Raw genomic sequence first — 15,563 nt, 5'->3', positions numbered from 1 at the left:
GCTAACAAAACTAACACGTAACGCACATGTAACGCATTATGTTGGATTGTACATTGAATGCAAGTTGCGTGCTTCTATGAAAGTGCCATAGAAACTGACGTGTGAGTATTTATTTTTAAACGTTCAAAATGTGCATGAGAATCTATTCCTCAACAAAACGAACAATATTTTCCATACGTTTTGACAGTTCTCGACTACCATTCTTCCATGCGGTTGTGTTGAAAGTTTGAGCAATTTGAGAATCCAGCGTACCGCGATCAAGTGGAATACAAACATCAGTGTCGCTGCTCGTTGGCCAGTGAGAGAAACTGAATGTCCGAAAGGTTGTTGTCTATACTTTTTGTCGCTGGCGCGAACTGTTAGTGGTTCTGAACGATACGAACAGTCGTTACCCTATTGTGCTTGTTTGGGAGCATATTTTATCTCTAAATAAGTTGCTGCTCAAGTCATGGGGTAAGACACTCATTAATATTGGTATTAATATCCGTTAATACGGATTAATATATATATTATTTTTATGATATCATCGAGATAGCCACGACATCTGACAGAAGTATCTTGAATTTAAGTCAATGTAGGGGGCTTATGTACAAGCGGCTAGGGATCGTGGATTGTATGTCTTGCGGATCTGACATACCGCAGGAAACAAATTGTATCGGAATCGAGTTGCGGAATGGCCCGGAAATCTTAGGAAGATGTGGGGCATTGATGGCAATGAAGCTTTACCGAATGTGATGCACCGTACAAGGTGCCAGTCTCTTTCTAGCCAGACAAACAGTGTGGTCTATGTTGCATTTCTCATATATTTTGCTCAATATAGAGAATGGAGGTGAGGATGTTCTAATCACTGAATTTATTAGTGGTATTATGGGGAATATCCTGGTCTGCAGGGACCTGTCAGGTATAGACTCTGATATAACTCCAACACATATTATGCTTCAGGAATATGTTTTCTTTTCTTTTATTTTGGCTAAAAGGCAATTCTGATCCATTCACTCATCATAATATCACGACCAAATGGATCTGAGACGAATTGACAATAAACACAACTTGTTTATTCATATAAATAATCAATTTGCCTTGGCAACTTCGGCAACAGTCAAACAGCAAAACTCCATGCATACTTGATAATATTCTCAATATCAATATTAATATCAATAATAAATAATAATATTTTAATACTGGATCTAGTGTCCTGCCCCATGGCTCAAGTTTAATGTTTTTTTTTTTATTTTTTTTTTGTGATACTGCATTGTAGTTACTGAGACATGAACTGTTTACACTCTACACCAAGTTTTTCACCCATTTATGGCTGCTAAAAAAAATAAATTTACAAACCTTGATGTTTTATGAGTCTTATCCTTAGTGCTATTGCCTGAAAAAGTCGAATCCAATGCTAAACATGGCAGAAATCTACATTCTTCCAAAGTGATCCATAACCGTGGTAAACAATCATTTACTGGCCCATATGATGGATCACTAGTTAGAACTGCTAATTTTCAGTATTTAGAATAAACAATCAAGTAAAATGTCTTGCAAAGATGAATTCATACCAAATCTAAGCGAACGAGCATTTTTTATGCTATAACATTTGAATTTTACCACCTAGGGGAGCTTATGAATTCTGACTGCACTTCTTACAGAAAACGACCATATAATGAAAGCTGTATGGTACCAACTAAACAATTGTCAAAAACACCGTTATTTAGCGGTTGAATGTTTTGCTTATGATTACAAATAGTAGAAGACTAATAGTATGACTTGGCAAAAATATGTTTTACGTTAATGTTTATGTTTTGAGCGAGTTATTCGATGTTGAACACCAAAGTGATCAGTAAATGTGTGGGCATGGTACTTGGTACAACTCATGATTCATGCGACGCCGCCAGACGCCATTTTCTTGTTTGTCGCCGAGGACTTAACGCTCAAAAGTTACAAACGCTTTCCGGTCAACCTCTTCAACTATTCAAGCTATGAAAGTATATACCAAGCTGTGTCTCAACACAAGCAACTAATGTTTCAAAAACTTTGATCCCAAATAATGAAAAAAGTTGATGTTTTATACGCATATCAATGATGATTGCAACTCCCTCACACACTCCATTGAGTCGATCATTACGATAAGTTTGTACCTATCTCTTTTGAGTTTTGATTCAAGTTTCAAATAAGTTTCAGTAATAACTGCTATATGTAATAATACTTGGTGCTTAGTTTTGTTCTGTATAGAACAACCAAAAAAACCATTCAGATCGATGCTGATATGTTAGAACAGAATTGACATAAACGTCGTTATATTTCTAATGGATCTCCATCTCCAGTGATCTACATAAGATTCAATATTTTGTATAAAGAATATAAACAACAGTCGGGGTACGATTTTTACGAGATCCAGTCAATTTGTTTGCTCCACGGATGATATGGACATTGTCGGCCGAACATTTGAAAAGGTGGTAGATCTGTACATCCGCCTGAAACACGACGCAGCAAAAGCTGGACTGGTGGTGAATGCGTTTAAGACAAAGTACATGCTAGCTGGTGGGGCCGAGTGACAGGGCTCGCCTAGGTAGCAGTATTACGATGGACGAAGATACGTTCGAGGTGGTCGATGAGTTCGTCTACCTTGGATCCTTGCTGACGGCTAACAATAACGTTAGCCGTGAAATACGGAGGCGCATCATCGGTGGAAGTCAGGCCTACTATGGCCTCCACAAGAAGCTGCGGTCAAAAAAGATTCACACTCGCACCAAATGTACCATTTACAAAACGCTCATAAGGCCGGTAGTCCTCTACGGGCATGAAACGTGGACGATGCTCGAGGAGGACTTGCAAGCACTTGGAGTCTTTAAACGTCGGGTACTTAGGACGATCTTTTGCAGTGTGCAGGAAAACGGTGTGTGGCGGCGAAGGATGAATCACGAGCTCGCCCAACTCTACGGCGAACCCAGTATCCAGAAGGCGGCCAAAGCTGGAAGGATACGATGGGCAGGGCATGTTGCAAGAATGCCGGACAGCAACCCTGCAAAGATGGTGTTCGCTTCGGATCCGGTCGGTACAAGAAGGCGTGGAGCGCAGCGAGCTAGGTAGGCGGATCAAGTGCGTATCGATTTGGCCAGCGTGGGGCAGAACCGAGGATGGAGAGATGCGGCCACAAACCGAGTATTGTGACGTGAAATTGTTGATTCTATGTTATCTGTTTAGATGTTAACTAAATAAATGAAATGAAAGATCCTCTTCACCAGTGATCAACATAAATTTCCGCAAATCAATATTTTGTGTAAAGAATATAAAAATTCAATTCAATCTTGGGAAAATAACTCAATCGAGCTTGTCCAGTTTTTATATGACCAATGCAAAATGGCTGATCAGCTGATGGTGTGCGGATGCCGAGTGCTGGAATGCAGTTACTACGGCTGTCACTCACATTATGTTAGAATTGCAGTCCCTATGGCGCGCTGACCAAGAGTTAGCTGCAGAGGATGGTCCCTTGTAACATTGTTTAAGTCGGCTAGGAGAAGCAGTTTGCCTAGGCTACTTCTGCTACACGTGTTGTGCTATATGCACAGGCCACTCCCCGAAGAAATACCGTAAGGTGGTTCCGGGGATATAAGGGTCTGAGGACAAGGGTAATGGCGATGCACTGTTCACCACTTGAGCAATTCTAAAAGAATTGCTCAAGCAATGTGCATAGGCTTGCTTTAGCGGGTCGTCGTTGGTGCGTCATCCCCGCATACCCTGAGTTACCTTCTCAGGGGATTTATTTGCAGATTTCCCCCCGAAAAAGATCACCTGTGCTACCTGTAGTATGCAGAGTTATCGTCGAATAAAATAGTGTTGAACATTAATCACGTCTATATGTATTAGATAAAATCAATTTAGATTATGTGCCTGGATAAGATAAACCTCGATATGAATATATTCGAACCATCGTGTATTAGTCTGCACGAAAATCCGAATGATTATCTGAACTGGATGAAGATAGTTGAAGTTGTGAGAGAGTATAGTGCACCAAGAGCAACCGAAAGGATCTTATATGTATGCGTATACGCATGCGTATGTATATGTATGCGAGTGCATCGAGAGAAAACGAGGAAAGCAAAGAGAGACGAAATGTATACTGGTGTACGTAGCTAAAGGGCGAGTTTGTATTGATGTGTGAGTGTGAATGTACCTTCTCAGGAGAGGAATGTTAAGGAAGTGGGTACAGCCTTCATCACGAGAGAAATTGGATTCATTCTGTTGGTTATATTTGGTGCGGCCAGACCTGTTTCGCGATACGATGGCATCGAAGCGAAAATCGGACCGGTTAATGTCGGCGGAACGGCACGACACTACCATGGGAAAGAAAGGGTTTAAGGCCTAGTCTAGAGCTGTTGGTTTAGGTGTAGAGGTTTCTACATCATTCAGTGTACAACTATTACTCTTCACTTCCATAAAAAGAATAACCATCGGGTTCCAGTTATGAGAGCGACATTTTGTCTCGGCCACCTTTTGCTACAAGACGCACTTCTCAGGATTTCGGATATCATCGAATGAAAACCACTTGCCAGCTATTTAAAAATAAATCTCTTATTTACATAAAAATGTCGTTTTAAAGATCATACAAGTTATTTTACCTACTTTGAAAAAGCTTAAAATGTCTTAAGGTAACCTACGGCTATGGCAGCTGCTACGTTGTGCCAACATTGGCTGCCATAGCCGCAAATTACCCTAGATCAGAATAAATATGTACAGTCTTGAACTAAGATCAGATCTAACATTACATCTGGGTTGGAAAATGTACCTATGAATGTACAAAACACATTCGTAACATTCACACATTCGTAATCCGTTCGAAGGTGGTTCGAATATTTCTCTTCGCGCTCTCGTACAAGGAATGGTCACTGGGAATTCAACGTGTAGGCCTGTTTATATTTTTGACCGACGGTGCTTTGGATATTTCAACTAACAAAGTATGGAAAGTGGCGATACTTCCTAGGACGGAGATTCGTTTGACCTTTAAAAGACCTGTGATGCATTGGGAAATGTGTTCTCCTAGCTTTGTGATAAGGTATGTACATTTGGAAGTAGATTGTTTAGTTTAAAAGAATAAATATACAAAATCTGTGCCTGTCGATGGCAGTCGCGGTTAGATACCTAAAGAGATTAAAACAATTTCGTCGTTAGGGCAGTTGTAAATTTGAGCGTCAGGTTCACAGATCTGCGCAAAATGGAAAAACAAATGTAGAAAGATGTCGATTCATCATGTGTTTTCAATACTTACTCATGGTTTCTTGCTGAATTTCAACTTTGTAGCTAGGGTTATCGTAGGACACTTCATTCTTCCGAGGAGGTGTGATCGTGGCACTTTGCACTCGCCGTCTGGTGAGGATTAGCAGTAATATCAGCGTTGACATGACCGCTAAGGCAGCTATGACTGCTACCACCACTAATGGTCCATAGTAGTCGCCTGGAGCGCTGTCCACACCAGCTACTGACAATTTACCTAAAATTTAAAAGATATGTTATTGATAAACCCTGAACATGGAATAAACATCTTCCTACCTGTCTTTCCAGGTAACGCTGGACCACCGGGTTTGGTGATAAAGTTCACCACATTACTCTTCTTGATGCTTCCGTTTGTGAGATACATTTCCAACCATAGTCTGTATCTAGTGCCTGGCTTAAGGTCCATGATAAGAGTTCCTGTCGTTGAATCTCGTTTCGCAACTTTGAACACACTGAAAATATAGACGAACTTAGTAAATCTAATCAAACTACTCCATTCATCGAATTTCTTACCTCGAATCCTCTTTTCCGCTATCACTTTGGTATATCGCACGATATATGTTAATATATTTGTCCTCCGGGTATGGCACACCGGACCAGCTAACTTCGACGCTGCTCGCTTTAACTTTGCTCACATTCACCACCACTTCGAAACCGTACATGTCGACCCTCTGGGCAGTGGTGAATTGCAACATTTCTCCCGCTCGCACTTCTTCGCCGTGTCCAGGGAAAGGAATGAAGAATATACCAACCTCGTATCTCGTTTGGGGTTTCAAATTTTCCAGCGTGTATTCGTTGAGTGCCCGGTGGATCAGTGGAGTAGCGTCATAGACCATTCCATCAATCTCCTTGTAGCGAAGTTGGATGCCGTCCACGTAGTCAAGTTCTTCATCGTCCAACTTGCGCCACGTGATCTTGGCCCATGTAGCGTTTACATCATTCGTCTGCAACACCGGATCTTGAATAATCTCCTTGAGGAAGTTTGTGGGTTGTCCCAGATGTGGATAGTGCAGGTCGGTGTTGATCAGTGTCGGGGGAGTGATCACCCGATCGGACGGTGTTCGGACGTTGTAGATTTGACTAGAGGGTTGTGAGTTGACGTCGCGCAAGACCAGGGTAATCTTCACCCGGTATTCAGTGTTGGGTTCTAGGCCCGGCAGTTCAAACTCAAGCTGCGAAGTAGCGATCAAATCGTCTGGTGGGGCAAAAACTTGCGACTGCCAGGTGGAGGTGTCGTTGTTTCGGGTACGCGTGTAACGTAGCTCTACGCGGCCATGCAGTCCTACGTAAACCTGCGGAACGATGAAGATAACCCGAACTGTATTCGGATCGATAGCGTCCAACGCGAGAACCTTGAGATCCGCTTGCAGGGATGGAAAACCGAGGCCAGGTCCTATGGAAGATGATTAACATTAGATTATTAGAGATTATTTTTAGACGACTGATCAATAATTAGTTGCTTCTTGGTGCTACTTGGGTTCAGTTTATACAAAGCTCGTTTTGCATTGTTTCTCGTCATGTAAGGTACCTCGGGGCAAGTGGGACATAAAAAACGATAGTTCAAACAGATTGTTCAATATAATTTAAAAATGTCAATATTTTGTGCATGAATTTGATAATGTGTCAATAATGTGTGTGCATGAAATTGATCGAAAAATTTCGAAATTGTGAAAACCTTAGTAAAAAGATGGACAATGAGCCATTAGACTCAGTTACATCGCTAAACGGGGCAAGTGGGACACATCCAGTTTCATGCGTGAAGCCACATCAGTAAGTCAACCATTACAATAATAGGATTGATAAATCATAGATTTTTAATACATATTTGATGAACATAAGGGATCAACCATAAAATACAATACGTTTTAGGAAGAAAACGTAAATGTAAGGTTATATCACATCGCATTTAATTTTAACTGAAAATTCCTCACTAAAACCGTAAAGAGTTATAAAACATGTTCAAAATATATCATTTATAAGTTATCAATTGAAATGCAGCACGTAAATTTTCAATAATTGACGAATTTTAAAATATTTTATTACTATTTGTTATTACTGTTATGCATGGCGGAAAACCACTTAATGGTATGGAACTGTTTTCCGCAACTACTGAATTTGGTAGAAATATAAAATAAAGTTCAATAAAAATAGGATAGTAATCGTTCTCATGATGTATTTTAAATTTTATCTCTGCCTTCGTTCAATTTTAAATTCATATTTCAAAAATAAAAATAGAAAAAAAGTCGTTTTTTCTCCCTATTTAAAAATTACGTAGTATAAGATTGATTTTTTTTTATAAAAATCATTCGTTTGAATGTTTTAGTGATACTCTCTAGGAAAATGTTTGAAACATGTAGGCAAAGTTTTGAATAAAGAATAAAGATATACTGGAGGAAAACTCCCACTTACCCCGGATTCTCACTTGCCCCGGGGTACCTTAACTTAATAAACGGTAGGGTTGTCCTAAAAATGTAGAACTAATTGATTCTCCAACTTTCCTCCTTTTTTTGAGTGCGACTCAAATTCGAAAATAAAATTTGACGTTGTTTTCAAGTTTAATACAGGTATACCTCGATTTAAGTAACATTTTGATTTTAGAATTGTCCATGAAATCGAGACAAATTTTTTATCTCACTTTGTTTTGTGATCTGCATCACCAGAGTCTGTCACTATCGCTGAAAAACTAGTTTTCGACACAAGGCTCAGTGTTTCAAGGCTATCTTGAGTTAACAACTTTTTGTTGAAAAAAGATTGTCATTGTAGTATTGCATTCTAATACAAATTGTGTACGTGTTTTCATTAGAATATCGTTGAATACAAACAAAAACTGCTCTGATTTTGTTTTATTTATTTGTTTATTTAAAGGCTAAAACGCCATGAGGCATAACGGAGCAGAATTCATTTGAAACATTACAATTTCTTTTATCTAATGTTAGCTTCAGGGAACCGTAAATATCGTGGTTTATATGAGGTAGGAGATAAAAAAATAGGTAACGATGGTTAATGATCTTTTCAATGATATTCAACAGCATAATATTCTAGCGGTATTGCTAATCAATGTGGAGCGAACACAACGATAAATTCCCTATTTTTTCTACGGAATCATAAGTAATTATTCATAAACTACGTAGACCAGACACATCCTAACACCCGCCCTCCCTAAATGACCTAGCGGTTCATGGGCAGGCCCTAAAATAATATTTCTGGAAAACTCTGAAAGAGCTTTTGGATTATTCTCTGAACCCTACAAGTCCACGAAAGAGAAATACGAAATTTTCAGATTTTCGAAACAATCCATAGAATAAAATTGTGTTTAATAATTACAATTCACGCTAATCACAGATTCTACCCTATTACCCCGAACGTACCATTACCCCGAAATCCATCTCTCCGAATGCTATTTCACCGAACTAATTATTATCTTGACATTATGACTTTCATGACATTTTCCCACGATATTGGAATTCGGGATAATGTGATTCGGGGCTATGGGTCGTTCAGGGTTATGGAATTCTGGGTAATGGCATTCGGGTTAATGACATTCGAGGTTGTGGCAATCGGGGTAATGGGGTAGTATCATATTAGAGATGGTCGGGCTTCACATTTTACAAACCCGAACCCGATCCGTACCCGACATATTTTATTTTTTTCAGACCCTGACCCGACCCGAACCCGTGAATATTTTTATTGTTAAACCCGAACCCAACTCGAACGCGAAAAAATTTCGTAGTTCAAACCCGAACCCGAACCTTTCTGTTTGAAAAAGTTGCAAATTAATCATTTCTGACAAATAAGCAAGCTTCCAGATTGATGCTCTGTTCAAAATGCTCGTTAAAATCGACTCAAACCCGACCCATACCCGACATTTTTCAAGCCCGAACCCGACACGTACCCGATATTTTGTAGCCTTTCAAATCCGATCCGATTCCGAAAAAATAAAATCTTCAAAACCGACCCGAACTCGTCGGGTTCAGGTTCGGGTTCTGGTCGGGCTTAGGATTCCAAAGGCCGAGACACGACCCAGTGCCGGATTTCAGCTTCGGGGGGCCCGGATCAGATCTCATAAAGGGTACACATTTAAGCACGTTTTGGGATTATACAAACAAACGTATTGAATTTGGGTTGTGAATTACATGTTCGGTACAAAGATGATGAAGTGACATTTTCCTCGGTTGTAAGCTATAAACATTTAAAAAATCGACTATTTCCGAGCTTTACAATAGTAATTTCAGGTTTATTTTTTCACATTGGACGAAAACAAACTCTTAAAGATAATTGAATCTTTTCACCATTCTTCATGTTATCAATTAAGCAAAACAAAAACAAAGACACTGATTCATAAAATGACAAACACGTTTTTTTTCAAATTGTCTGTGAAATGATCCTATTTTCATTGCAATTTCAAATGACGCATAGCATAGCATACACACTTAGATTTTTTCTCGTTGTTCGGTAATTTATTTTACCGGAAACGTACGGTAAATAAATTTTTACTGATGTTTCGGTATTACAGACGAGATTTACCGAACAACCTTAAAAAAAATAAAATATCAAAACAAATTTTACCGAAATCGTCGTTTTATGTACCGAAAAACGGTAAATCGTTTAGAGTCGCCGTAGACTGTAATTTTTTACCGTACTTCAGTTCATAGTGCTACAATGCTTTACCGAACGAATGGTAACTTGAAATGTCTGAGGCCGCCATATTTGTTTCGAAGTGCTTGTCAACACGATTTTATTGCATCCGATACGTTTTCTGTTTTTGAGGCCGTGAACACTGTTTAAAAAAAAAACTACAGCAGTAGGGGATGAGCGTCTGGTACTTCTTTTCCGTAAGTACAACCTGAGTGTTCCTATTAAAAGCTAATTTTTAACATGTAATAAAATGTTTTCGTTGTAGTATCACCGGTTTTGTTCGTGAGCGGTGAACAGCTGCAAATGAACCAGGATTGTTTTCTTATACAGTGAGAGGCAAAATAAAGTGCCCACCTTACCAGTTTTCGAATTTCTCTCATTGATTTGGTTCAAATTAAAGTTAACACACCTAAATCTTTTGTGATATTTTATTTTTGATGTTCTTTTAAAGTTGCACTTACGAAATTTTGATTAAAAAAAGAATTTTACTTAAAGAAAAAGAAAATCAATTTGTATTGAAAAAAAAGTAGTGACAAAAATAAGTGCCCACTTCCTTCTTGGCCCCAGAAAAGATGATTTAAGAAAAATAAAAAGCAATTTAATAGTTAATGTGTCCTCCTTTGGCCTTAAGGACTTGCTGGAGGCTCTTCGGCATGCTTTTCACCAGGTTTTGTAGGTGTTGTGGATCTAGTTCTTCCCAGGCGCGCTCCAAGGCTTCAAAATAATTATTTTTGTTGGTAACACCAGTTTTTTCAACCCTAGCATCGAGAATCGCCCACAAATTCTCGATGGGGTTGAGGTCTGGGCTTTGTGGAGGCCATTCCAGCGGTTTAATCCGACAAGACCGGAAGAAAGACTTGGTCTTCTTTCCAGTATGCTTCGGGTCGTTGTTCTAGAGAAATATGAATTTCTCTTCAAGGCCCGTCTGGATCAGCGAAACCTCCAGATTTTCCAGCAAGATGTTAATGTAGGAATCTGCCGTCATTATTCCGTCGATTTTCACGACGCTTCCTACTCCACTCCATGAAAAACACCCCCAGACCATCACATTTCATCACATCACACTTCCATGCGTCACCGTTCCTTGGATGTGGCGCTCCTGAAGCTCGAGCTGTCTAACCGAGAGCGGCGGGCTCGTGTGTGATGCAGAGCACCACATCCAAGGAACGGTGAAGCATGGAGGAGGAAATGTGATGGTCTGGGGGTGTTTTTCATGGAGTGGAGTAGAAAACCTCGTGAAAATCGACGGAATAATGATGGCAGATTCCTACATTAACATCTTGCTGGAAAATCTGGAGGTTTCGCTGATCCAGACGGGCCTTGAAGAGAAATTCATATTTCTCTAGAACAACGACCCGAAGCATACTGGAAAGAAGACCAAGTCTTTTTTCCGGTCTTGTCGGATTAAACCGCTGGAATGGCCTCCACAAAGCCCAGACCTCAACCCCATCGAGAATTTGTGGGCGATTCTCGATGCCAGGGTTGAAAAAACTGGTGTTACCAACAAAAATAATTATTTTGAAGCCTTGGAGCGCGCCTGGGAAGAACTAGATCCACAACACCTACAAAACCTGGTGAAAAGCATGCCGAAGAGCCTCCAGCAAGTCCTTAAGGCCAAAGGAGGACACATTAACTATTAAATTGCTTTTTATTTTTCTTAAATCATCTTTTCTGGGGCCAAGAAGGAAGTGGGCACTTATTTTTGTCACTACTTTTTTTTCAATACAAATTGATTTTCTTTTTCTTTAAGTAAAATTCTTTTTTTTATCAAAATTTCGTAAGTGCAACTTTAAAAGAACATCAAAAATAAAATATCACAAAAGATTTAGGTGTGTTAACTTTAATTTGAACCAAATCAATGAGAGAAATTCGAAAACTGGTAAGGTGGGCACTTTATTTTGCCTCTCACTGTAGGTTAAGCGCGCGTTCGAGTTGTTGGTGATGTTTCTGATGGTGTTCAATGTCCCACCTTCACCAACAGACATGCAGTTACGTACTTCTCAAACATGTCTTATCGATTAAAAAATGGAAACACTAAATAAATCGATTAATTTGATATCAAGATAAGATTCATTGTTTATTTTAGATCATCTTATTCTATTCCGACTGCCTGCTGTTACGAACAATGCGTTCGGTAACTTATTGAACAATTCGCTCGGTAATAATTCACGAACATATTGTAATTTTTTGATAGCTGCCTTTTGGTTTTAATTACAGACTGTTCGGTAATTCTTAACATTACCGAAAGCATTACCGAGCGCTCAGCGGTTTATATTTCGTTAAAAAAAAATACCGGAGTCGGTGATATTTTCTAAGTGTGTAGCATAGACTGTCAATGGTTGCTACTCCATGATTGATCGGAACTGGTAAGAATTGCACTACGATCCAAATGAATAAGGGATGGGAGTTTCCGCTTACTCTCGAAGTGCAATTTCAGCAGATCTAATATTATTGATCAATAACGGCGCCGGCCAAGTGAGGGAGGAAAAGATCTGGGCGTCACCTCTAGTCGATGATGCGATCCACGGACAATAGACCTATTCATATTTTCAAAAATGTCTGGAAACTCCACAGTCAACATATACTTTGATTTTTCATTGCGAAATGAACTTCTGGCCAAAATTTCACTCAATTTACAGTAAATTTAGTTGTGCTTCAAATCAATTATGTATTTTTGGACTGTTTTCAAGCTTTAAAAATCATAACTACCGAACGAAACATCAAAATTTATCGGAAATACTTCTACATAGTAGTTTATCCGATTCTACGAACTTTTTCCGAACACAATTTTATGATTGGAGCAAGTTTTAACATAGTTTGGTTGAGGTTTGTATCTCGAGGTTCTTGAAAATCTCTTTTTTCGGGAATTGTTTTCACTGAAATTTCGGATTTTTAATTTCCAGACATGATGACAATGCATATCTAAAAGTCAATCCCGTTCAAAGATACCATTTACGAAAATAAATTGTAAAAAATATGTAATTATGAAGCACATTTGTAAATCCACTGTGGGTGAGCCAAAAGCACCACCGTGAGCTTCAATGAATACAAAAAATGAACACGTTAGCACTGCCTTTTCTCAGTCGATGATGATGATTGTTTTCAAATCGTTCTAAATGATCAGTGAAATGCGATCAAAACAATCATCACTCGGAAAGAAAAAGCAATGCTAACTTGTTCAATTCATTCGTTTCCGGTACATGTGTCATGCATGATTTAACTATCATCAGGTTGCGATGCGGTGCTCGATCTTTGGGCATTTATTGTAATTTATTGCCTTTAGCAACATGTAATCTGTTGATGGTCAATGAATGCATAAATGTATTATGTTTGATTCCCGTTGACTAGGGCCTGAAAAAATTATACCAATGCATGTTTTATATACCATGTTTATTTAAAAAACTGTAATTTCTGGGTACAAATTTGGATCAAACAATGTTATAACTCAATTTAATCTTGTTAGCGTGTTCGACAAACTTTAACAGAATAGAATTAGCTTCCAAATAGTGGTAATAGCAAGTGGTTTTGATTTTCCACATGCTAGTTATGATTTTTCAAACCTTGAAATAAGCCCAAAAACACATTTTCAACTTGAAGCATACTGAAATCTTTATCTTCTTCTTCTTCTTCTTCTTTCTGGCGTTACGTCCCCCTGGGACAAAGCCTGCTTCTCAGCTTAGTGTTCTTATGAGCACTTCCACAGTTATTAACTGAGAGCTTACTATGCCAATGACCATTTTTGCATGCGTATATCGTGTGGCAGGTACGAAGATACTCTATGCCCTGGGAAGTCGAGAAAATTTCCAACCCGAAAAGATCCTCGACCGGTGGGATTTGAACCCACGACCCTCAGCTTGGTCGTGCTGAATAGCTGCGCGTTTACCGCTACGGCTATCTGGGCCCCGCAGAAAAAAAATCTTTATCAAATGAGCTGAAAATTTGACCAGACATTGTTCTTAGCATGAGAATTCCGAATACTGCTTGACCGGTAGATTTCCAGACATTTTTTAAATATGAACTGGTCTAATGGACAAGGGTGAAATATACGACTTATATTTAAAGCTAGTTTTGTATTTTTGTCTCGAGAAGTTTTTGGTAGAAGCTTTAAAAAATACGTCAATATCTATAATGTCGAACAATTCAAAAGATATTTTTATCAATGACGAAAACTGTAAATTACATATATTTCAAATTATATGCAACAGGAATAATGCCGACACTTGTAGTGCCGAACTATACATAGTTTGTTTGAAAATTACATATGAGTATTACTGTGCATTTTGTCTCGATTTGGTAGAAGTTTTTAAAAAATACGTCAACATTCACAATGTCGAACAATTCAAAAGATAATTTTTAATAATGTCAAAAAGAGAAAAATATATGTATATTGAAATTGTATAAGAAAAAAGCATAATGCCGACACTTATAGTGACGAACCATACAAAGTTTGTTTAATATTACTTAAAAGTTACGCTTTCAAGAAAATATGTGTTATCACAAGCATGAAACGAACTCACCAGTTGGTAATCCATCCTCGACTGAACACAAAACTTCTTGGCGTCCCGAAAACAAACCGTCTTGCTTGGGCCTTCCCAAATACCTACCCAGCAAGACGCTCCAAAACAGAAACAAATTCTTCCGCGACGAAACCACGCGCGAAACCGTGAGCAAAATCTATCCGACGACGCAAAACCGAACTGTCCTGCTTGGGCTTCACGAAGCACTCTTTTCATTGCAATTTCAAATTACGAGAGCAAAAGTTGTATCAAGAATTCTACGATTTTTCCTCAAACAGGGTAATGCTACTTATTTACGAGTGTCTCTTGCCCTTTCCTTCTCCGACCATCCCCCCTTCCACAAAACTTTCGATTATCTGTTATGAATCCTTTCGAATGAACCGATTATCTATTATAAATCCTTTTAAACTTAATAATGAGTTTTTTCATGTTATTATGTGCTCGGCATAATAAGCATAAACTTTTAAAATCATATAGATCAAATTTCTCTCTACTTTCTAATTTTTCATTTTTTCACTTGAACGTTTTCGACCATTGGCTCGTTACATGAATCTATTTATAATAAAAAAAAAGGAAATTTTATTAACGATTGATTCTATAAAGCCCTAAGTAGTTTTCAGTTTTCTCTGGAGGCCTTTTTTAAAAATAGTAGTATTTATATTCTCTGAGGTATATTCAAACTTAACCAAAAGACTTTACTGAATTCAATTAAAACTTCATCAACTACGGCATACAAAATAGTAAAGGTACTTACTACCGCGTCACAAAAGAAGTTTTTGATAGCGTTGCAGATATGTTTAAATTTTAAAGTTCTGACAGGACACCAATAAATTCCTTGAATTGAGCAGTACTTTACAGGTTAAGCCTATTTTAAGGATCTTGTAATGGGGCCTTCCTTAGCCGTGTGGTTAAAGTCCGCGGCTAGAAAGCAAAGCCATGCTGAAGGTATCAGAGTTCGTTTCCCGGTCGATCCAGGATCTTTTCGTAATGTAAATTTCCTTGACTTCCCTGGGCATAGAGTATCATTGTACTTGCCACACGATATACGAATGTGATAATGTCAACCTTGTCAAAGAAAGCTCTCAGTTAATAACTGTGGAAGTGCTCAAGGAACACTCAGCTGAGAAGCAGGCTTTGTCCCAGTGA

The 15,563-nt window shown here is 38.6% G+C and overlaps 1 protein-coding gene across 8 annotated transcripts in view; it reads right to left on the bottom strand.

Moving 5' to 3' along the window:
• Positions 1 to 4,548: 4,548 nt before the first annotated feature.
• Positions 4,549 to 15,563, bottom strand: part of LOC5564334 (putative epidermal cell surface receptor) — a 188,609-nt gene continuing 177,594 nt past the window's right edge. For 4 of the 8 annotated variants that reach the window (XM_021855809.1, XM_021855812.1, XM_021855816.1 and 1 more), the window contains 4 exons: positions 5,779 to 6,658; positions 5,542 to 5,717; positions 5,261 to 5,482; positions 4,549 to 5,197 (listed from right to left, as the gene is read on the bottom strand). In XM_021855809.1, coding sequence (XP_021711501.1) covers positions 5,190 to 5,197; positions 5,261 to 5,482; positions 5,542 to 5,717; positions 5,779 to 6,658 — 1,286 coding nt within the window. In that variant the 3' untranslated portion in view covers positions 4,549 to 5,189. The remainder of the gene's footprint in view (positions 5,198 to 5,260; positions 5,483 to 5,541; positions 5,718 to 5,778; positions 6,659 to 15,563) is intronic. The other 4 variants (XM_021855810.1, XM_021855811.1, XM_021855817.1 and 1 more) reach the window with 2 other exon arrangements.

This window comes from Aedes aegypti, chromosome 3 (assembly GCF_002204515.2).
Source record: "Aedes aegypti strain LVP_AGWG chromosome 3, AaegL5.0 Primary Assembly, whole genome shotgun sequence".
In the NCBI taxonomy this organism is placed as follows: Eukaryota; Metazoa; Arthropoda; class Insecta; order Diptera; family Culicidae; genus Aedes; species Aedes aegypti.
Note: the sequence above shows the minus strand (reverse complement) of the source record. Positions and strands in the feature narration are given on the sequence as shown.